Source organism: Thamnophis elegans, chromosome 4 (genome assembly GCF_009769535.1).
Source record: "Thamnophis elegans isolate rThaEle1 chromosome 4, rThaEle1.pri, whole genome shotgun sequence".
Taxonomy (NCBI): Eukaryota; Metazoa; Chordata; class Lepidosauria; order Squamata; family Colubridae; genus Thamnophis; species Thamnophis elegans.
In genome coordinates, this window is record NC_045544.1 from 95,479,858 (window position 1) to 95,505,151 (window position 25,294).

General features: G+C 34.9%; 1 protein-coding gene across 1 annotated transcript; it reads left to right on the top strand.

The window, feature by feature from the left end:
- Positions 1 to 437: 437 nt before the first annotated feature.
- On the top strand, positions 438 to 24,547 carry DYNC2LI1 (dynein cytoplasmic 2 light intermediate chain 1). Its single transcript, XM_032216066.1, has 14 exons — positions 438 to 482; positions 1,387 to 1,478; positions 5,054 to 5,171; positions 6,360 to 6,394; positions 7,302 to 7,371; positions 8,698 to 8,786; positions 9,387 to 9,573; positions 11,273 to 11,341; positions 14,348 to 14,425; positions 17,026 to 17,102; positions 17,512 to 17,582; positions 19,072 to 19,169; positions 20,283 to 20,375; positions 24,178 to 24,547. The coding sequence occupies exons 1-14, from the start codon at positions 438 to 440 to the stop codon at positions 24,238 to 24,240; spliced, it is 1,185 nt and encodes a 394-aa protein (XP_032071957.1). The 3' UTR covers positions 24,241 to 24,547.
- The last annotated feature ends 747 nt before the right edge of the window (positions 24,548 to 25,294 follow it).

A 25,294-nucleotide genomic window follows, 5' to 3' on the forward strand; every position in this document is an offset into this window, starting at 1 on the left:
TGGTAATTAAAAATGGTGTCTGTAGAAGAATAAAAATGTGGTTGTGTGTTAACAAAAGAATAGAAACTATAAGCATATAATCTTCCATTCAAATAGTTAGAAATTAACTAGAAATAGTTAGTCCAGTTTACAAGCAACAGCCTGACGGTAGATCAGTTTACTGAAATATGGATTACTTAAAGGGGTACTCCGGGCTGGGAGTTTTTTTACACCCCCACCCCCACCCCTGCGCGCGCATCAGCGGGCCACGGTAAAATTATCACAGGCTGACTGGTCCGCGGCGATAAAAGGTTGGGGACCACTGCTTTAGAGAATTATTTAGTCAAAATATTATTGCTCTCATTGTTCTTTCCCCTTTTACTTATTTGAAGCATTTAAACCATACTATCCAGCGACTGGACTTTTTTTTTTAATTGAAACATTCACTCCTTACCCAAATGGCTTCTTGGATAAACAGCAAAAAGCTCAAACCAAAAAGAAAAGTAGTCCTGTTGCCATGACTCAGCTTCCAGACAACTTTACCTAGATGATTGAGAATCTTCATCAATGTACTGTCCAGCCTAAATATTTCACAGATTGGCTTTAGGGGTAATTGATTCTGTTCATTTGAGCAAGTAAATCCAAAAGGTTTGCTTCCAGATTGATTGCAGAGTGCTGCACTACACAACTTTAAAAACTCACAAGAAACAATCAGGTATAACAATTTCTAGGGAGTGGCTTGCTTGACAGGCTTTCAGAGGTCTAGAAGAAACAGAATAATCCTGAAAGCAGAACATGCAATATCCCAGTAGTATTCCAGTATAGAGGGTGCCACAAAGAAGGGGGGGTCAACTTATTTTCCAAAGTACCAGAAGGCAAGGCAATAAACAATGGTTGGAAACTAGTCAAAGAGAGAAGCAACCTGGAATTAAGGAGAAACTCGATAACAGAGAGGACAATTAACCAGTGGAACAATTTGCCTTCAGAAGTTGGGGGTGCTTCACCACTGGATCTTTTTAAGTAGAGACCGACAGTCACTTGTCTGAAACGATATAGTTCTCCTGCTTGAGCGGCGGGGGGGGGGGGGGACACTAGAAAGACCTTCAAGCTCCCTTCTAGGTCTATTCTGATTGAAGATAAATTTCTGCAGGGCGTGTTATCGGAACATTTTCCCCTAACGATCATAAATTCTACGCTGACCAAACTTTAATGACCCACATTTTACAAATCCTTTAGTATTATCTGTGCGGTATTATCGATTGTAACCCGTTACAACTTTGGGCGAGGCAGGATTATGAGTTACGCAAAGGAAAAAAGTAAGCCCCGCAGTTTCACTGATGGCGAAAGATTTCTCTTACAATTCCCATAAAGAACTGCAATTCCCATAAAGCTCCGCTCGCAGGTTAGGCGCTGTTGCCATGGCGACCTGGGAGTAGATCAAGGCCTAAAATTGTCGGCGCCGTTTTTTTGACGAAGTTGAGAAGAGATGCCTGGGCCAGGTAAAGAGAAGACCTATTGGGTTGAAATTTCCTTAGTGGGGACCCATGACGTGTTACACGGGCTATTCCTGCTCTGGGGCGGCTTGTATGTCCGGCACCCGGGCTTTTTTGCATTCCGCGTCAGCTTTCGACAGAAAGTGTCCTGGACCCCATCCCTCCTCGCCGCTGCCCCAGCGAGAGAGAAAGCGATGGCGGGTGTGATTCTGAGGCGCCGTTGCCATGGTTGTCGAGGAGTAGATCGCGGTCTAAAATCCCCGCCGTTTGTTGACCAAATTGCCACTTTCGCTCGCTTTCTTGCTCGGAGAAAGAGTGAAGCTCGCTGGGCTGCTGTTTGTTCCTGCGCCAGCGGGGAAGGGTGCTGTGGGCAAAGGGGGGCAGCTTGACGGCGGCACAATTCTTGCCTCGGGGCGGCGGCAGGAGCCACAAATGCATTTTTCCATACTTTCCCGCCCTAAAAGTGAACGAGCAGTGGCGGTGCTGCGCGATCACTTAGTGGGATCCCACCCTCTGGATCTAAAGCGGGTGAACAAGTTGATCCAAACGGTCAGAGGTGCAAAGCGTGAAAATGGAAGCGATCGGGAACAGTGTGGTCTGCCTTCCCGCTGCACTGCTTATGAGATGCTGACTCGCACAGACTGCAAGTCAGCTCCCATCCAACCACCTGAAGCACTCATGAATTAAATAGATGGTATGCTTGGGGAGAGAGGGTTGGACTAGATGACCTCCAAAGTCCCTTCCAACTTCTTTCAAATTCTGTGGACTAATCTATCTGTTGTAATCGTATCCAGATTTGTTTGTCATCGTCCTTCCACCCCACCCCACCCTCCGTACAGATAGTCCTCAAGTTATGACCACAACTGAGCCCAACATTTCTGTGTGAGACATTTGTTAAGTGAGTTTTGCCCCCATTTTACGACCTTTTTCCCCACAGTTGGTAAGTGAATCACTACAGTTGATAAGTTAGTAACCCAGATGTTAAGTGAATCTGGCAAAGCATTGAGTTTGCTGATCAGAAGTTTGCAAAAGGGGATCACATGACTTTAGTAATGGTCGTGAATACATCCAAGTTGCGAAGTTTCCGAATTTTGATCAGATGATCATGGGGATGCTTCAAAGGTCGTAACTCTGAAAAATGCTCACAACTTTTTTCGGTGCTGTTGTAACTTTGAATGGTCATTAAATGAACTGCTGTAAATCGAGGATTACCTGTAATTCCAACTAAGGAAAAGGATCTAGAGAAGTCCGCGCCTCCTTGCAGGGTCCTCCGTCATCACCATACATGGCTTTGTTAGCCAAGTCACCACTGTACCTTTGGCAATTGAAAAGACCTTCTTATGGGATGGGAACAGGATATGCTCTCAGGGAATTTGGGACAAGCACACATGCACTTGAAATTTAATAAAACTCAAATATTACCTCATCAGCAGGATGAGTTGCAGATAGTCCTCGATTTGCAACAGTTCATTGAGTGACCAGTCAAAATTACAACAGCACTGAAAAAAGTGGCTTATGACCAGTGTTCATCCTTATGACCATTGCAGCATCTCCATGGTCATGTGATAATTCAGGCGCTTGGCAATTGACTCATATTTATGACAATTGCAGTGTCCCAAGGTCATGTGATCATCTTTTGCAACATTTTGACAAGCAAAGTCAATGGGGAATCCAGATTCACTTAACAATTATGGCAAGAAAAGTCATCAAATGGGACAAAATGTACTTAACAAATTTCTTGCTAGGCAACATAAATTTCAGGCTCATCGTAAGTCAAGGATTACCTGTAGCTGCTAATGAGATGAGGAGGAAGTCCCCAAAGAAGTCAATGGCAAACCAGTTCCATGCTGTTGCCATAGAAACTACCTGGACCTACAGTGGATATAGAAAGTCTACATACCCCTGTTAAAATGTCAGGTTTTTCCATTTAAAAAAAAGTCAGACTAATTCTACATTTTTCCTACCTTTATCATAGCACGTGTCTGGTTCTTGATGACTTTATAGGCAAGTGCTCTTCATGCTACTATAACATATAAGCTGTTCAATTCAATTGAAAAACAAACTGAAATCATTTAGGGAGCAAAAATAAAATTTAAAAAACATATTAACATGGTTGCATCAAAATGCATACCCTTAAATTAATATTTGTTGAAGCACTTGTTCTTATGACAGCATTCCACGTCTTTTGGGGTGGAAGCCTGGCACAAGGCATATATTGCCTTGGGAATCCTTCCAGAAGTGCTCCAAATTCCAAGGTCATCTCCTGTGCACAACCCTCTTCAGGTCATCCCCACAGACTTTCTATAGCACAAGTGTCAAACTTGCCACATCATGTTGCCATCATGTGACGTATTGTGACCTTTTCTTCGCGGAGCTATGGTGGGCGTGGCTTGCACATGATGCATCCGGCCTGCGGGTTGCCAGTTTGACACCCCTGTTCTATAGGATTCAGGAACGGCTTTTTTTACATCTCAAAAATTTTGGCATTTTAATGGGTGTATAGATTTGTATATCCACTGCATCTATGGAGGAATAAAGGTTAAAAGAGTGTTTACTCTTATGACTACCACCATGGTGGAGTACAGATCAGTGCATACATCTTAGAATGAAGTGCTACTGAATTCAGTCTCATTTATAGTTATTCCCAAGGCAAAATATGCCATGCTGATAGGCTTCTATCCCAAAAGACTGAATGCTGTTGTAAAAAAAAACAAGTGCTTCAACAGTATTAGTTTAAGAGTGTGCATCTTAACACAAACATGTTATTGTTTGTGAACTCTAAATTGACCCAAAACATAATCTGTTCTCCACACAAGGTCTACAACTAGATAAAGAATCCAATTAAATGAATGAGTCAAAAGCATTCTTCTTGTTCTTTTATTTATTGATAAAACTATAATGTATAGCCATTTATCATTTATAAACTTCAATTAGCCAGTAACCCCTTGTGAGTTAGCGATCTGTAAAAAGAGCCATTCCTGCCTTTATCCTACAGTAAAGGAAAAATGTATTAATGTGAAAACAGAGCAAAACTGAGTGCCAGCCTGTACAGTTTAGAATTCAAGTGTCACAAACTACTCTCATGCATTTTAATGATTCTCAGTGCTATTCTGATTTTAACATAAGTACATATTTACAGAGTAATTCATATCATAGCCAATTAATATATATAATTTTAATTTAAAAATATGCTAGTATTTGGTATTTATTAGTGTTCCAAGTTTCAGTGAAGAAAGGTTTGTCAAAGTAGCTTCTTAAATGATTTGTGTGTGTGTGTGTGTGTGTGTGTGCCTTTGAATCAGTGTTGATATTTGATGACAGCTTGACAAAGTTTTCTTGGCAAAATTTTTGGGGAGGCAAAAATTTTGGGAAGTGGTTTGTCATTGCCTCATTTCTAGGGCTCAGAGAGAGTGACTGGCTTAAGATCACCAGTTGGCTTCATGCCTAAAGTGGAATTAGAATTCACAGTCTCCTGGTTTCTAGTCTGGTACTTAACTACTAATTCAGAACTGGCTTCTTTAACTGCAATTGTTGGGACATTATTCTGTTTGAAGATATGTGTATTTTGTTTTCTTTACTAGTGACACTATATGGGATATTGCTAAAGCGGAAGTTGAGAAAAGAGAAAACAATGACGATGACAGAGATACTCTGGAATGTTGTGAAAGATCGTTATTCTTTTTAGGAAATAAAAATGGGGTAATGAACAGTATTTGACTTTTATTTAAGCAGAATACTTTGTGTTTTAAGTATATAATAAAAGAAATAGTCCTCCTTTAGCAATCAACTTATTTAGCAATCTTTCACAGTTACCACGGTGATGAAAAAGTAACCTTGTGACCAATTTTTTTCATTTTGCTTTAAGTTCATAAAGCAAAAGGAAGCTGAAATAAAATTGTAAAATTGTGATATTTTCATAAAGTGATCAATTTGTTTAACAACTAAGTTGCCTGTCTCAATTATGGTTGCAAAACAAAGACTATCTGTGCTATGTGCATTTCTTACTTGTATGTTCTAGTGACAATGATTGCCTCCTGTAACTTTATCCAGACTATCTGCAAATATTTTGGGATTCAATTCCCAGTTTTTCATATTTTAGATTGTGGGAGTTGTTTGAATCAGTTTGAGAGTCATCAGGTTGGAGAAGGCTGTCTTAGTGAACAAACTTAAATTTGAACTGCTGACATATTCTGCTATATTTCAGTAAGGAAATATATTAATCTATAAATGACTGATAGAATTTACAATTTTGGACATACTTATTAAAAATAAGTATAACCAATCTCAGTGGGCCTTATTTTTTAAGTAAGGATACCCAGAATGAATGGAATCAGCATTATAAAAATAAAAGTTACTCAAAAACATAAGCAATCATGTATTTATTTTATAGAAATGCAAGAAAAACATCATAAATAGACTGTTTTCTCCAATGGTTTAATCTTTATAGCATAAAGCAATAAATTATATATTGAACGTTATGTGTATTACATGCATTCCATTTTATTTCCATCTCATCAATTTAAACCACTTCCTGTAGAAACACATTATTTGGTTAACTTTCTATATACCATTACCAATGATTCCTCATATGAATGTAATTGGTAGACAGATAGCTACTCTAATTCTTGCGTTTAAGTGCTCTGTAGTTATTATTAATAATATCATCTCCAATATCTTGAACAATTAATAGTAATAATACCAGTACAGCTGTATTCTGAGAAAAAGTAGAAGCCAACTTGCCAATAATCACATGATATATAATTGGCTAAGTTTGTAATTTTCAAACATTTTCTTAGAAATTATTGGAGAATACTCTACAGCATGTAGAATGATACAATATGCATGCATCACTGGCATTTCAATAGCATTTTTGTTTTTAATTTCTAGGGTAAGACTAGTATTATATTGAGGTGCCTTGACAGGTATGTGTTTAAACTTTGAAACATATTTCATATTTTCAAAGTATTTATCAACAATATCTTTATAGGAATACAATATAATAATTTTTTTCAAACCATACATCTAGAAGAAACTGTATAGAGCACTGTATAGTTAATATCATATCAGATGTGTTTGTGCACAAGTATTATAGGATTTGTCATTTAACATTTAATATGCACCTACCTTTCGACTGAATGATACTTCAGTGTTATTATTTGTTTGGGTCTCTCAGAGCTTATCAAAAACTCAGAATGTATTCCCATTTCTCACTTGCTTTGAACCACATCTTTTCTGATATCTAGCAAACTAAATATATCAATCTATGCTTTAAAATAACTAATAGCTTTTATGACATTTTAAGCACTAACATTATGAAATCAATATATCTTGCATATTTGACCATTTTTTGAAATGTTGCTTTTTTATTATTAAATTGTTGGTATTCATTAAGTAGTACTATTAGTTCTTTAGCAGCCAGAGACATTGTAATGGCAAATTCTATTTCTGCTATATATTCATTTTGCCAAATTTTCTACTTTTTCAAACTCCCAATATAAAGAGTAAACATTCCTAAATATACATATTTTACTCTTTGTGATTCCTTGAGTTTCTATTCGGTTGATTAGATTTTTGCTCTTAAGTGAATAGTTATTAGAAATATTCTACTGGAAATTGTAATAGTTTTAAATTTAATTATTACATAGAAGTTCGTTCCAATGTAGTAATTAGAAATAATTTTCCCTAGCCAGTTTTTCTTCTGTGGAATGTAAGTGGAAAGTTTTGTGCAAATTACTTGTTTTTATAATATTTAACATTATAATATTATAATTTTTCTTAGCCTGTCAGTAACTTTGCAAATTTGGTGGGTGGGATATCCTAATCTTTTAGAGATGAAGTTCCAAAACCAACCCTAGCTTTGGAATATACTTTTGGAAGAAGAGCAAAGGGGCATAATACAGTAAGTATATTGATTTGGAAAAGTTTTCTATGAATGCTGTTGTATTAAAACTTTAGGGTTTGAGAATTGCAGCATGCTGTATAGAGCAGTGCATTACATCTCTTATCAGTAAAGCCTTTGGCCATTTTACATTATTGTAATGAGCTTTAGAAAACTTGTATTTTCAGTAAATTACTTTGCAATGCTTGGAAACAGTATTATATATTTGCATCATAAGTCTTTGTCAGTTTGTAGTTTTCTTTTGACCATATTTCAATTGACAACAAACTAGTGAAAATTGACAGCATATGATGTCCCCATGTCTGGAAAGTATTACCTCAATGCAGATTTAGAGTCAGTAATCTAATTGTTTCTTTCTGCCTTAAATGAATGAATTTACTATATAGATTGCAGTGTATCTATATCATCTCTCAACAAAAATATAGTTATCTCCAATAAAGTAAATAAATTGATTCCCATTTTATATTATATTTCTTGTATTCATCTGCCTGTATTAGTTTCTTCTTAGTTTTGGCTCATCTATTTTTTGCATTTATAAGTCACATTTTCAATTGCTACTCACTTAATCTACTGTTTCTGTTTTGCCTTCTTCTATTTTTAAGTCTGTGAAATAGATTTGTTATTTGACAAACCCTGACTGATTTTCTGATTTTTTTCTCTTTCTCATCAACATCAAAATATAAAGTGGCAAAATTTTCAATTTCAGTAAATCTCCAAAGAAAAGATGCCAGTCATCTATTATAATGTGATAAACATACCCAGCCACCTCAGGAATCAGATGAAAGTCTGCTAATATGAGAACAAAGTCTTCTCATAGGACTAGTGAAGTAATATTTTAGCTCTCTGATCTTTATATTAGCTACATATGAAGAAGGAATATATTTTTGACTTCACTTCCTTTACTTTCTAATGCTACATGTCCCAGCAACAATATGTTTTCTGTTAAGTAGGCTCCAGATGAGCTTAGGTAGTTTAAGGTTAGCTGGAAACATATTCTCTGTCTTTCTTGGCAATAAAACAGTTTCTTTATGTTGACTCCAACAAGAATGGTGGCGTTTCTGAAGCTTATTTATAGTGTAATTTGTTTGTAAAGTACATTGCATCTATATCTGGTAATCATAGGTTTTGGTATATTTATATTTAATTGAAGACTATTTAGATAGAACCAAAAATATCTTAGGTTTTATGTAAAAATCCTACCAGTATTTTATCATTTTTGACACCTGAAAAATTATGTAATTGAAAACACAGCTATATAATTTTAAAAAATGTTACTAATGCATCAAGACATTACAATGTGAGGGTTTTTTCCTATTACATTTTCAGCCTAAAGATATTGCTCACTTTTGGGAATTAGGTGGTGGAATTTCATTGTTGGATTTAATCCCTATACCAATAATGACAGTTAACATAAGGTAAGCAATGAAAGGCTTAATTATCAAAAGTAATTTCATTTTACAGAAAGTATTTCAATTTTAAATTTATTTGTATTTTAAGTACTCAGTCATTTTTCTTGTAAATAGTTTGGATTTAGTTGCTTGAAGTTTATGCTGTCAAGTTGTCTGCCAATGTTAGAATTGGAGTGTTATATAGTTAGGCCTGTCTAAATAGTAAAATTCTAACATCCTCAAAGGAGTGATCAATTTTTATTTTAATACAGCTGACTAACTGCTAGTTTTATCTATTTGAGGGAGTAATTTAAAATGTAGTATTATTTATATTCTTAAATTGGAAAGAATCTAATTTTTGTCCTTTGTCTTTTTATCTTTGCCAGTACTACTATTTCACTCTTGGACCATTTGCTAATCTATAGTAACAGGTTTTATCAATCCAACTAATAAAAGAGCATAGTAAATGTTGCTGTAAAGTTTAAATCATTTTCAAGGGAAAATGTATTTCTTTAATGTTTAGGTAATCTGCTTAGACTTTTGGAAGGGATGTTTTGATTCATGTGGAAGTTCTCATGGGTGAAATATTAAGGTGATATCTAAAAAAAATAAGGTTTCTTTTTGTAGAACATTTGCTGTTGTTCTTGTCTTGGATCTTTCAAAACCAAATGAACTCTGGCCAACCATGGAGAATCTTCTACAAATTACTAGAAAGCATGTAGACAGAATTATATCAAAACTGGGACAAAACAATTCCAAAATAACTACTGAAATTAAGCGGAAGATGTGGAGCAATGTGCCAAAGGATCATCCTGTAAGAACTAGTATTTTATTCATATGTCACAATCTCATACAAAGTTAATTGTTTTGAGAATCATAAACAATTCTTTTATATTTTCACGCATGAGTGAAATTTATTAGATATAAAAGAAGTTGTTCAATGGAAAATTATAGCAATTTAATGAAAATTTAGCAGGAGCAGAAAGGAGATAAGGTTTCTTATGAGTTAGACATCTAATGCTATTGTTATGGCATGTTACAACAATCAGGAGATACGATTTTACAGAAGCACTTTGATATTGGTTTTATAATCTCCTTTTCAAATAAGGGTGATAACTTCTATACATTTTTGTTACCTGGCAAGGCAACTCAAGGAAGCTATAGTTTTAAGGAAAAAATGTAGTTCCAACAATCTTCAATACAACTCTATACTTTGCACTTATTCAAGTGTCTATCACAAAGTCAGTGTCTTTTGATAACATGACAACTAATTAAATATGAATTTTTAGGGACGTTAATACCAGCCCTTGACACTCAATTGGTAATTTGCTCTCTTGAAGAAAGTAAAATAGATTTCCAAAGCTGTCATTGAAAATATACCTGGTGCTTTGCCTTGTATAGAGGTTTCGCATATTTTATATGCTGAGTGAGGTCATTCCTCAGTGTGGGATTAAGTATCATCACTATGCTGATGACACTGATACTCCATCTATCTCTGCCCCAAGCCATTTAAGTAATGTTGTCAAAGTGTTTTCTCAGTACCTAGAGAATGTGTGGGTCTAGATGGGGAAGAAACAGTTTTGACTGGCACTGAAAATAGAGATGTCAGTGTCATAATGCACATAAATCAATGGTGCAGCCACATCTGAAATAGTTCTGGTAACTGTATCTCAAAAAGAATGTAGTGGAAATACAGAAGATTCAGAAGAGGGTAATCAAGATGATCAAGGAATTAGGGCAACTTCCCTTTTGGGGAAGATTATGACATTTAGAATCTTTAGGGCTGAAAGGAGACAAATGAGAGGGACAAAATTAATTTTTTTTTTTATACAAGTAACTGAACCTTGGAATTTGCTATCATGAGATGTGGTGCTGGCTATAAGGTTAGCTGGATTCAAGAAATAAAGTACAGATCAGTTCATTTCATGGAAGTGGAGATCAGTGGCTGTTGGTTTGATGGAAGTATAACTTGATCTACTGAGAGACTATTGGGCTTCCGTGAGCAACTGGTTGGCCACTGTGAGGACAATGCTTGACTAGATGAACTAAGGATCTGTCGAATCACAGTACTACATATGTTCTTATGAAAATACATTTCCTGTCTTGCTTCATTTATTTCATTGATTCCAATTTACCAACACTCTGTAGGGGGAGAAGGCCCAGCACCTTCCCACTTTGTCTATTAAGAAAATCACACCTATAAGTGCAAAGGTAAGGTGTCCTGGACAAGAGGAAACCCTTCCCACCAATCTCAGTATCTACTCAGTTTCTTCCTGTTCAGCTTCTGCTACTGTGCAACCTTTTTCACATGTTTCAAAACAGTAGCATAAGCCACTATTGAGTTACTGGCATCCCCATTTGACTACTGCAGGTTAAGTGCTATGCAGTCTTAAATTCTATGTATTCCAAGCTTATATTGAGAAATGAGAGTTATCTATATAATATGGAACTTTATTTTTTCAGCAAATTGTCATTACATTTGCAATTGATAACAATACTATTTTTCTTATTAGGATCGTGAGCTAATTGACCCTTTTCCAATTCCACTAGTTATAATTGGAAGCAAATATGATCTATTTCATGTAAGTAATGCTCATTTAAGCTTTTCTGCTATGTACAATTTTGTGAGTTTGGATTTTTATTTTTTAAAATAATTTTATTATATATTTTTCTTTGTACCAAATATTACTTTCCCTTTAGTTTATTGATGCCAAGGAATCTAATGTGTACAGTTACCATTGGGAATGAATAAGTTAATTATGTAACAATGAAGTTTCTGGTAAACACTACAGTTTCCCAGTTTAAAAAGAGTGAATTATTAGTATGTTCTTCTTTCTATAGTAAATGTACACGCTTTCATCACTTAACAATTGATCTGTTCCTCTGATCAGAATTGAATGATAGCTTCAATTTCTAAAGCCCTGGCATTGATTTATAAAATAAGTTTTTGAAGCCATTTTTTTTGAAGGATCATCTTGATCAGTTTAAGAAGCCCTGGAAAATGAGTTACATTAATAACAAGATAAGACTTAAAATGAGATAAATTAGTAGCAAAGACCTGTTATCTAAGAATTTCCTCTTAAAGAAATATTTTAAGCCTCAATATGCTTCATAATTTGTGTGTTCCTTAAACTGTTAATATTATAAAATCTCAGTATTTTATTATATAGCTTACTATTAACATATATTTCTTTCATTATCTCATTTTAATGCTTTTAAAAACAAAAATAAACACATTCCTTTTGCATTCTTAAATGTTATGCAATTTCTAAACATTATTTGGTAGGGTTTGATATATTTTAGAAAGCTTTCATTCTTAGTACTTAGGTAGCAAGATAAAACATTTGTACCAAATCACCTGTATAATACATAATTATTAGCATTGCAAACCTAGATTCTTTTAATAGCTTGCTTTAGAAATCATATTCCTTCAAGATGACTCAGCCACATTCCAAAAACAGAATGAACAGACCCTGATGAGTTATGGTTAAAACAAGTTTGAAAAGATAGACAGGCAGCTGAAATTGATCAGAATTGTAACTTCAGCAGAAATAGTGTAATTATGATCAATTGTCCATTAGTGAAATATTCATAATTTAATACTTACACACTAGTTAAAGCACAATAATCTTGAAGCCATGTTATCCCTCTGTTATTCTTATTTGTCTGATGATATAATACAAATAATCTTCAAGTTATGACCATTCATTCAGCAGTAAGATGACAGCAATGCTAAACAAATGGTATTTACATCTGGTTCCCAAAATTATGGCCTTTGCAGCCCCCCTACAGTTACATGATCAAACTTCAGGTGCTTGGCAGCCTATTCACATAGCCACAGGGGTGCTTCAAATCTCCCCCCCCCACCTCTATATCTGTCTCCCCATCTCTACCCTTTTGGCCTCTGTATATAACAGCACCCCTTCGCACCTTAAACTCTACACCACAGCCAGCCACCCAGCATCACAACACAAGCCCCAGCCGCCATCACAAGCTCTGCAACACCCACCCAACCTTTACCGTCTTCCACTGTGATGAGGCTTGGCCAGCCTGGCCTTATGTGAGGCAGTTACTGACCATGCCAGGCCTTCCCATGGCCACCCACACTGTTCTCCAAATTGAATGTACCCCACACCCTCTTTCTCCAGCTTTCCATTACTTACACCTTCCTTCCCTAGCATCTCTATGCTTGCCCACATCTGTGCTTCCCTTGCCTTTTTGCCCTCACATGCACCCCATGCCCTCCTTCCCCAGCTTCCCTGTGCTCCCACCACAGTATTTCCTTCCTCAAATTGTGCATGGCCTGAGCGGGGCCTCCCACCTTCCTGTAGCCCTCCTACACTGCTTGCTTGGGAATCTCACAAGCAGTACCTTTTGTATTATGACAGCAACTAGAATTGGCTAGATTGCTGTCACTAAGCAATGTGGTCACATGACATTACATGTGATGGTAGTGGATCCGGATACTTGAGAGACCGCCTTCTGCCAATTACCTCCCTGCGACCAATTAGATCTCACAGGTTGGGCCTCCTCCGTATTCCATCGGCCAGCCAGTGCCGGCTGGCAACCACAAGGAGGAGGGCCTTCTCAGTAGTTGCCCCGACCCTTTGGAACGAGCTCCCCGTGGAGATTCGTACCCTCTCCACCGTCCAGGCCTTCCGCACAGCCCTTAAGAACTGGCTAGCCCGTCAGGCCTGGGGACAAGGATAGCCGCCCCTCCCGAATGATGAATGTATGTTGCTTATTACTTTTATTATATGTGTCTTTGTCATTGTTTTGTTATTCCCCCTCCCTGATTTTATGTGAGCCGCCCTGAGTCCCCTCAGGGAAAAGGGCGGCCTACAAATATTAATAAAATCAAAATCAAATCAAAAAAATTACAGTTTACAACTGTTTCACTTCATGATGGCAATCTCTGTCCCAATTGCCATTGTAAGTCAATGATTACCTGTATTATAATAGAAGTGCTCTTGATTTATTAAATCATATTTTTCTGTTGTTTAAGTTAAATAATTCCAATTTAATTGCAATATGCCAAACAAATGTTTGGGTTTGAGATAATCATGGTTTGTATTTAATAATTAAAGTACAATTTCCTGATTCATGTACAGATACTTATTCTTAGCCCAATAAACAAGACTTGCTGGACTAGAACAATTATATGTAGATCAGATCTTAGTTAATGTTTGGAAACTGTTACTATTATTTAGCTATAGTAGTTTGAACAATTGGCCATTATTGGAAAAGTTCACCATATACATTGGCATATTCATTAGATTAATTTATTTCTAGTAATAATAATACATTTAAACATATCCATATACTATATACTTAGGATCATTTTTAACGTATTAAACCAAAGGTTGATAAAAAATAATCCCTATAATTCTGCTTTCAGATATGTTGATAATTTAATAACAACACCATGGTTACTTGCTACCTTTCAGAGAAATAATAATATGGTTTGCTGATACTGAGGTGAAAGTAACATTTGACCTAATTTTTAAATAGTTATCTCTTAGTTTAAAAATATGTAATGTAACCCTATTATATACTGTAAAATATCTCAGATGCTTTTTTTTTTTTAGGAATTTGATTCTGAGATGAAAAAAATAATATACAAGACACTTCGATTTGTTGCTCATTATTATGGTGCATCTTTAGCGGTAAGTATGATTGTATTTTAGAAGTACAATCCAACTGGTATTTAATCTTTTTGAGTCTATTGGTTTCACTGAAAATAAAAACTTACTGTGTAGGAGGAATGAAAAAAGCAAATCTCATCTTACAGAAGATATATTTTAAATCAGTCCAATAAAATATATGTATATAAATATCAAATACAATTACATATAGAATGCTACTTTATATTGAGCCTGCCTGGTTTGAAAAAGATATGCTGTAAGGGAACATACAGTAAATGAATGAAAAGTTCAATTATTTGCCAGATGGAAAAAAATGGGCACATTTTATTTATAAAATATAATACAATCAAAGGAAATACAGAAATAAGTTTGTAACACTATGGATAGTATAGGTTTAAATCTAAAGGTTATGGTTATTTAAGTATCTTTAATACAGAAAATTCTAGTGTATTTTTAAAAATCATTATTTTTATGTTGCAATGAATTTTTTGTGTGTGGACGTTTGATAGCTTCTGAATTAAATTAATGTATTGTAGTTGGAATTAAATTATTGTGTTTGGATTTAATTGATATTTAATTGACTAACCAATCTTGTTGAAATGTATCAATCTGTTGGCATAGATACTTTATTCATGACATGCTTCAGAACCAATATTCTCCCAGCAGATCCTCAGTAGGATTCCCTTTTCTCTGATGTTACCTTTAAGTATATTTCAGAGGTCCCTTCAAGGCCAGGCCTTTTAAAAGTTACTATTGAAACAGACACATATTCATACAGAAATATAAAACTACAAGAGTAGAAAAGGAAAATTAATAAAAAGAAACAACAAATGTATACATTTTGCAATGCTGATACCATTTTATATTTGCATATAAGTGATTATATAATATTAAGAAGTACAAAGATTATAAATATATTCACTTAAAATCAATATATTTTAAAGTTTTCTACTAACGTTTTCTTCTAAAAAGATTCAGATTGGGACTCTTCCATACCCAGCTGTCTACTCAACATGATTTTATATAAATAAAGATGTTAGAACACAATTTTTACATTTATTGGTTAAAAATGGTTAAAAGTGAAAAATAGATTTCATTAAAGCAAGCTGCAATTGTTCTTCAAAATATTTTACCGCCATGTTATTTTTTTAGCCATTGCAAATTATAAATGTAATCTCATAACTGATTTTTATGATCAATTCTCCAAAATAAATTGATGGCAGATTTACTGTATTTTTCAGACTATAAGATGCACCAAGATTTCAAAGAAGTAAGAAAGAAAAAAAAAGTTTTTGTCCTCCCTGGCCCCAAGAGCACTCTGCAGACTTCAGCAGAGCTGGGGGAAGACAAAAACACCTCTGTTTTTGTGGGAAATGGGCTGTTTTTTGCAAAAACTGAGAAAATTTTGCCTTTCCCCAGCCCTGTTGAACCCTGCAGAGTGCTTCGGGGGGGGGGGGGGTGTTGGGGAAGGCAAAAACGCCTCAGTTTTTGCAAAAAAAGGCCCATTTTTCGCAAAAATGGGGTGTGGGTGCGGGGCTTTGGAAGGCCAAAAATGGCTATATTCGGTTTATAACATGCACCAATATTTCCATGCTCTTTTATGGGGGGGAAAGGTGTGTCTTATACTCCGAAAAATGCGGTATGCTATAAAGAAATGCAAGCTCATTTATAGAATTCACATCCCAAATCCTCTTCCAATACATTTTCTGTGATTTTCAAGGAAACCGGTCACATATGCTATATTATTTTAAAGTAATATATTAATGATTTTAAAAAATTAATATGTATCTTAAAAAGGGATAATATTTAACTCTTTAAAGAAGATAGATGTGAACTAGTCTTTAAATCTTATTTGTGTTAAGAATAAATGAATTCTTAAACTCTTAGAAATATTATGTCTACATCAAAGTACAGATATTCCTCAACTTAATGACCATAATTTAGCCCAGAATCAATGTTGTCAAGTGAGAAATTTGTTAAGTGAGTTTTGCCCCATTTTACAACTTTTCTTGCCATATTTATTAAGTGAATTAACTATAGTTGTTAAATTAGTAACACTGTTGTTAAGGTCATCTGGCTTCCCCGCTGACTTTGCTTGTCAAAAGGTCAAAAAAGGTGATCTCAAGACCCCAGGACACTGCAACTGTCATAAATATGAGTCAGTTGCCAAGCATCTGAATGTAAATCACATGACCATGGGGATGATATAACGGATGATATAAGTATAAAAAATAGTTATAACCAGTGGTGAAATCCATTTTTTTTTTACTACCGGTTCTGTGGGCGTGACTTGGTGGGTCTGGCAGGGGAAAGATATTGCAAAATCTCCATTCCCACCCCTAGCCATAGGTGGTATTTGCCGGTTCTCCGAACTACTCAAAATTTCCGCTACCGGTTTTTCAGAACCTGTTGAATTTCACCCCTGGTTATAACTCACTTTTTTCAGTGCCATTGTAACTTTGGTCACTAAACGAACTGTAGTAAGTCAAGGACTACCTGTACGGGTCATAGAAATCAGTGTATGTTCACTCATGTTAAAAGAGGGGCAAGTTTTGAATGGGCTGGGTATGGCATATTACTATGTGAAGAATATAATCCAAATTGTTATGTTCTTCTCTCAGTTTACTAGCAGATCAGAAGCTCTGTGGTTGAAAACACGTGCACTTATTAACCATTTGGCCTTTGGTTTTGATAGAAGGTAAGTTATATGATTTTATACAAATGGCAATCTTGTCCAAAATGTTCAGTAAATACATACAAATAGATTTTAAGGCAACTCTTCTACAAATACTGACCACCCAATTAAGGTTTATGAAATAAGCAAAGTTATAAGTGCTGAAAATGTTTTTAAATTAGGCTTTTGTCTAGACAATATTTTTCTGCTTTAAATGAGCAAAGCATTTGTAACAAATGGGCATTTGTTGAAAAAGTAGCACTGTGCAATCCTAGGAAAACCACTGTTTATTTAAAGAGTTGCAGCAGGAGTTTCATTTATGCCTTCACATACTTCAAAGCGCTTTTTGAACTGAATATCCTGCTCCTACATGTTGCAAATTAAACTTTTGAACAAGGTTTATAACTAATTTATTCTATTCATATTTTTAAAGCAAATCCATGTCAGTGGACCCAAGTAAACCACTTTTTATTCCAGCAGGAATGGACTCCCTTAGTCAAATAGGTTGGTAATCTTTTTTAATTTGGTTGACTATGGTTTAATTATTGCCCATGAAGATTTAAGAATATAGAAAGTACAGCAGGGGTGTCAAACTCAAGGCCCGCGGGCCAAATCCAGCCCATGGGATGCTTAAATCTGACCTGCAGGGCTGGCCTGGAAATATCAATGGACTGACCCAATGGTGCCTCTGCTGGCCAAAATGGGCCATGATGTGGCCAGGGGCAGCCCTCCTGTGGCCTGTTTTCAGGCAGCAGAGTGCTGCAGGAAGTCACAGAAGCCAAAAGGAGGCTGTCCGGGGCCTCCACGGGGCCTGTTTTCGGCCAGCAGAGTGCTGCTATTTACTATACTGGAAATTTACCTCTGCTGTTAGATGTTGTATTATCATGTTATTTTATGCTATTATATTTTTATTATTAGTTGAATAATAACATACAATAGTATAAATAGCTTTTCTGTCTGGAAAAGCAATTTACTATTAACAATGGGGTATAAATTTAGAAATAATAAGTTTAGTAGAATATGAAGCATGGGTAATAAATATTTGCCAGTAATATCTGGTAGAAGAGATAAGAAAATGGTTATAGTAAAGAACTGTGGAAAGAAAGAAGAGAAGGGGGAAAATGAATCTTGAGCCTGTGTCAAATGTCCACTATGATCACGGCCACCATGACCACGCCCATCATGACCATGCCCAACTCCGGTCGCCACCACCGGCTCTCTGAAGTCAAACACAACCCTGATGCAGCACTCAATGAAATCAAGTTTGACACCCCTGGAATACAGGGATGAAACAGACAAAATAAAAGTAGTTCTGAAACATCAAAGAATACATTTATGTATAATATCATTGAAATAGATTGCAATTTTTTTTTGAAAGATTCAAACATCTTCAGTACTACTCTAATTATATAAATTACAATGTAATCCAACAGCTATCTAGTCAGCAGTAAGTCTTATTGAGTTCAGTAAGAATTACATTCAGTCAGATGTGTAACAGATGTTAGCTGTGGTACAGCAGTTTTAATATTCTGAGTTGCCTGAGCATCTGAATGTTCACCGGATGATTTGAATCAATTACTGTCTCTCAGCCCAGCCTACTGTGTTTCCTGAAAATAAGACCGGGTCTTATATTAATTTTTGCTCCAAAAGACGCAATTAGGGCTTATTTTCCAGTTAGGTCTTATTTTCAGGAAAATGTGGCACTAAATCCATCCGATGGACAACTTTAACTGGGACTTATTTTGGGGGGAGGGCTTATTATTACAAGCATCCAAAAAACCATGCTAGGGCTTATTTTCTGATTAGGTCTTAGTTTTGGGAAAACCATTGTAGGCTGGGCTGAGAGAAAGTAACTGATTCAAATCATCCAGTGAACATTCAGATGGCGGGGTGTCCTGGAAAAAATGGGAAGAGGCAGCAGATGACAGATGGCTTACTTCTCTTTTAAACTGTTGAATGAATATTATTACAAATATTTTTAAATAATTGTTAGGACCACCTCCTGCTGCTGATAGTGACATTGGAAAGTTGCATGCACAAACACCTTTGGATTTATGGAAAAAAGTTTTTGGAAAGATATTTCCCCCAAAGGTAGGCTTATTTCTAATTAGTATATTAGAGTATATTATTGTTTTATTATTAATCATTAATGATATATTAAGTTACATCTAATTAACCCAAATTGTTAGTTCTATTCACCACAGTTTGGACCAATAAAATATAACTGAATCCATTAAGAACAAAGGAACTTGAATCCCTATGGAGACCCAGCCTTTTAGCTAATGTTCTGCTAGCAATCAAGTACTGACTAGTTGGTCACAGCCATCATAGCCTATGGCCTTCATCATAAATTGCCCTATATATGAATGAGCTGCAAAGAAAAAAAAAGATGTTTCTATAGGAGTATTAATTTTACTGTGGACTGAATGTCTTCTTGTATTTTGCTTGAAATATTGTAGACACAAAGCTGCTTTTCCGCCTAATACTGCATAAATCACATGTGGTGCACCCAAGCCACCTTCTAGCTCTACTAATAAGAGTTGTCTGAAACAACCCAGAGATGTTACAGTTCTAATGTCCTTGATGGACATATCTGTATTCAAAACAGAGGTGGTATTCAGCAGGTTCTGACCAGTTCTGGAGAACTGGTAGTGGAAATTTTGAGTAGTTCGGAGAATCGGTAAATACCACCTCTGACTGGCCACACCCCCATCTATTCTCTGCCTCCCGAGTCCCAGTTGATTGGGAGGAAATGGGGATTTTGCAGTAACTTTCCCCTGGAGTGGGGAGGGTATTGAGATTTTACAGTATCCTTCCCCTGCCACAGCCACAGACCAGTAATAAAAAAAATTGAATCCCACCACTCATTCAGAGGTGGAAGGAAAGGGGAGCAGGCTCTAATTTGATTATTTTAGCAGCAAAAAATGGTAACTTCCTTCACAGCATTAGTTCTGATTAGGATATCAAATAGATTGGTAATAAAATAATAATAATGAAAACAGTAATACATTATAATTAATCATAATATAATATAAAATGCAGAGCCTTTCAACTAAAAAGTTCACAACAAGTAATTGCCAGAGGAAAAAGGGATACTTGGGCTGAAAATGTTTCTCTACACTTGTTAAGGGACATTTCAAGGCACACTTAAGTTAAGCAAGTTAAATAAAATTACTTTTTCTACTTTTTACTTTTTATTTTTAGAAAGTAGACATTTTCAAAGAAGCTAGGGACCCAGCTCAGGATCCACAATATGCTGAAAATGAAGTTGACGCCATGCGAAGTCAAAAAAATGAGGTATGTTGTTAAGCTACTATTGTGGCCATATTTTCTATAATAAAACCTGGATAATTTATCTGGTGTTCCTCAGTTGCTATAAATATGTCCAAAACTATTAAAGTTGAGCTTTTCTGGTCAGAGAGCCTCTTTTAATCACAAAGGAGATTTTTTTTTTTTCCAAATCACTTTGAATAATAATTTCCTAACATAACACACAACAATTTGAGTTACTTTAGAAAAACAACAGCTAAAGACTCCTGCGTCAGGAATTGTGAGCTAGCATGTCTCCAAAGGAGCAGCAAAAATTCAATATCACAACTGAAGGACCAGCAAGGAGACTGGTCCCACGAAATCTCTCTTGAGATATATTTATCATTGGATAGTTTAATATTAGTTTCTAGAAAATTGTTTATCTTATATATATATATATATATATATATATATATATATATATATATATATATATGTGTGTGTGTGTGTGTGTGTGTGTGTGTGTGTGTGTGTGTGTGTGTATACATACATACACACACACATACATATATACATTTATTTATCAGCACAAATGCAACACACACACACACACACACACACACATACATATATATATATATATATACGTACATATATGTATACATACATATATATATATATATATATATATATATATATATATATATATATATATATATATATATATGTATGTATATATATGTATATATATGTTATATTTGTGCTGATAAATAAATAAAGGGAGACTAGTATAGATCTATTTCAAGCTATTTAGCTCTCATCAGCTAGCCATACCCTTACTGGGAATCGAGCCTGTGCTGTATTGCCTCTTAGGCAGATGTGTTAACCACTGAGCTACAGAGCTCGACTCCTTATTAGCCAAGCCAGAGTGAAAGGTATATATATATCTCCCAATACATCAATGTCTCTGTCTGTCTTTTCCATTAAGGTGATAGAGCCATAAATAAGAATAAAGGTGTGTCCTTATATGTTTGAAATAACAATGTCTGTTTGAGTATCTTATTTGTATGAACAAATGGCATATTTGAATTCAGTTTTTGCAGAGGGACTATTATAGTCTCCTAGCCTTGATTTGACTGTTTCTAGATCAATATCCTGGACTGCATTAGCATTAAATAAAAGCTAGTTTTGTAAAAATAGGCCCATATAACATATTTTAAAACAACTTCATATTTTCTATACAACTTTCTGAATTCTGAATTTCCACACTATATTTAAAGACCTACACAGTTTAACATAAATGCATCTTAGGGATCACATCATTAATAGTGAACCAAATTATTATCTTAACTGATATAATGTTTATTTATGGAGCTGAAATCATCTACAATTAAATACATATTCTAGGGTACTTCCACTAGATGACAAATAAATTCGGAATGACAGATTTAGGTCATTAATTGTGATCCTGATTTATGTATCAATGTGTGTACATTCCACTGGATTATGACTTTCATAGAGCTCAGATATGTTACTGAATTTATTTTGTCACTTAGAATAGAGCATTCAGTTTAATTGCTTGTCATATACATTCTTGCTTTTCATTCATTCAAAATGTGATTGGGTGCTGCTTTTATTAACAAAATAGGAAAATCAGGGGAGCAGTAAGATTAATTTTCAATATGATTTAATCTTTTTCCAGGAGTTTCTTAGTTGCAGCATTCTTTTCTTTTAGAAAGATTGTTATCGTTATTGATGCCATTGAATGTTGCTACAGCTTTTGTTGCTGGTAATATTGCAGGAAAAATATGGTAATAGACAAGTTTCTGTCAAAAGAAAATTATCTGCAGCTATTTCCCTAAAATTTCTATTTGAAGTTCAATTATTATAAGATTATTGTAACATTTGAACTGGCTTTTATGAAAACATTTTGGGATTTTTATATTTCATTTGATTTTAAAAGCTGCCAGATAACCCTGAATACATCTGTAAGAAAACACTTCCCTGGCTACATTCAGTTTTTAAATGCATTAGGATTTCCCATAATTATATGAAAATTGAGAGTGAAATAGCTGTTATCTTAAGAATAAGTATTAAATGCTTCAGAAAGCTAATCTCCCCCCCCCCCTTTTGTAGTCCTTTGTTCCATACATTCTTTTAAAGATAAAGCATTTATAGAGAGAAGAGCATTTATGCTAAAGGTATACTGTCAAATGTAATGCTTTGTATTCTGTTTCTTGGAAGTATTCATGCATGGTAGCATTTTAGTTTGTGCATTTTTCCTTGATCATTTCATGTTGCTCTTTGGACTCAGAATGTCTATCTATAGAGTTTTATATACTTCTCATATTGCTGCTGACATTAAGGACCATGGATTGGAAGCAGTACCAGGGATCACGATTTCTAACCAAATCTTTCTCAAAGTCAAAGAAAAATCTGTCCTAGAATGAAACTGTTTGGATTTTTTTTTTTTTTGCACTGATGCTCAGCTGCCATGGAAAAATCCTACCATTTTTCTAGAATACACTACATGTATAATGCATATCAGTTTACTTCTTTCTTATGACTTTTTCATTCAGCACAGATGATTCCCCCTTCCCCAGTTCTTGATGATAATAAGGCTGGAATTGAATTTCAATGAAGTTAGCTTGTAGTGACAATGAAGGGGCTCTGTTATCACAAGATATTTAAAATCACAGGATTTGAGATTCTGTATACTTCAGATTTTATTAATACAAATAATTTGATAGAATAAACATATATTGTCAATGTTATGCACTTCAGAGGTATTTTGCAATGGTTAATGTTGTTTAGTTATATCACAGTATCAGACTGTGATACTAGAAAGTAATTTTGGTAACCTTTACTTAAAATAAGGAAATTCCCCATTCCTAATCCTAACTCTTCAGAATGGTTTACAATCAGTTAACTCAGAATTAAGTCTTATTTGATCAGTGGAGATCACAGCTGCAACATAATCCTTTCCATTTGAAAAAGAATTCAAACTAATCTTAGTGCTACATCCTGAAATGGATGACACTAGATTTAAAAACTAATTATAGCTCACATGTTTAGTACTTGGTACAATTGTTGATATTTTTCAAGTTGTTTGCACAGTTGTTAGTATTCAAGTCACTTTGTTTCTGCTCTGCCTGATCAGATAAGTAAATATGCATCTGGAGAACAAGAAGGGATTGAAATTTGAGAAGTCAATTAGCAATTTTGCTAAATTTACAGAAAGATATGTGACAAATTAAACTAATTTATGAAATGGCCATAATTATGAAAAATGTTTTCATTTTATTATGATGATAAATTGTTTAGTCCATATTTATACTTTTTTATTTTGAAAATTCAAAATCAATTCACTTTTGAACTGTTGAGTTACTAAATAAAAAACTATTTCCATGCCTCAGTATAGCCCTGGGTAAGGGCTCTTTGAAACTGCAAGTGGTTGTTATGAGTGCTCTTACAGTAATGTACTTCAGTAATTTTCTAGCCAACCTTGGCATACGGAAACAGTATGAAATTAAAAACTAGAGTTTGCTTAATGTAGAAAATGTACCTGAAAACGTCTTTAACCATGGCTTATTCTATGAACCACTTGCAGATTCAAAGATGAAACTGATGCACCAATTTGCCCAATGATAGTTATAGTCAGACACAAGAATTTTAGTAGTATATAGAGGTGTATAGGATACAAAGGGAAAGAATGGGTCTGATTCAATGTTTGCAGTAGAATATAAAATGAGATGCATAGTTGGATTCATAATATTCGCAAGCTGAAAAGTGCAATGCAGTTGTTAAGATCTTGTGATTTAATGTTTCAATCTATCCCTTTCCCTTTCAGGAATTAGAACAGTACAAAAGAAATGCTGCTAAAACCTGGAAAGAAATAGAATTTGATTCTTGACTGAGAATTATTTACCTTTCATCCAGCTTTCAGTTTAAATCTAGAATTCATGTGTTTCAGTGGATTCAAGTAAGGTTTTAAGAGCGGTTTAATATATGACATGAGATCAGTTGTCTCAAGAAGAATTGAAAAGGTACCTAAAAAATCAACTAACAGCAAATTGATGTCCTACTGCCCAGATGGCTAGCATAGACAGCCATTATATTAAAACCTTGCATATATATGTATTATCTGTTGGCTACATTGAAGCAAAAGTTTGACTAAATAATTCCTGTAGTTGTATAATATTGTGGTATGTTGTTTATCAGCTGAGCCATAAGCATCCATAACTTTTCCATACATCAGCACATGCAGTAAATGATACGTTTTAAACTATTAGACAATGCAGTAGTCCAGAACTAACACATTTAGTTCTGTTTCTTGCAGACTGTTTTTCTTTAATTGCGGAATGCACAGATTTTATTGATCTTAGCAAAAGTATACTTGAAAATAAGGAAATTCATCTTTATGTTTTCACACGTCAATAGTTTAAGCCAATTTAAACTGCATTGAAAAATATTTACATTTTAAATAAATTTTTCAATACAAGATAAGTTTTATATATAAGGATTTCTCATGCATATATAAATACTTATACATGACATTTGTATGCAACAATTTCAATAAAAAGTAATTCCAATTCATTTCAATTGTCCATGCATAATTTATGTCTATGGCTAACTGGTTTGTATGATACAACTAGCATCAATTACATCAGTTCACTTTGTCTTTTCAATACAAGTAGTCCTCAGTTAGTGACTATTTGTTCAGCTACCTTTCAAAGTTATGATAGTGCTGAAGGAAGAGATTTACAGCTTGTCCTCGAAATTGCAGTCATCATGGTCACATGATCACAATTCAGGCACTTGGCAACTAGCTCACAATTATGACAGTCGCAGCATCTTGCAGTCATATGATAATTATTTGTGACTTTCCTTGCCAGCTTTTAACAAGCAAAGCCAATGAGAAAGCCAGCAGGAGGTCCCAAATAGCTATCACATGACATCACACCTAA

Coding starts and splice junctions, on each gene's coding strand:
- DYNC2LI1 (XM_032216066.1), top strand. CDS start 438: ATGGCTTCTTGGATAAACAGCAAAAAGCTCAAACCAAAAAGAAAA. Junction 7,372..8,697: donor GAGCAAAGGGGCATAATACA/GTAAGTATATTG, acceptor TTACATTTTCAG/CCTAAAGATATTGCTCACTT. Junction 14,426..17,025: donor ATTATGGTGCATCTTTAGCG/GTAAGTATGATT, acceptor TTCTTCTCTCAG/TTTACTAGCAGATCAGAAGC.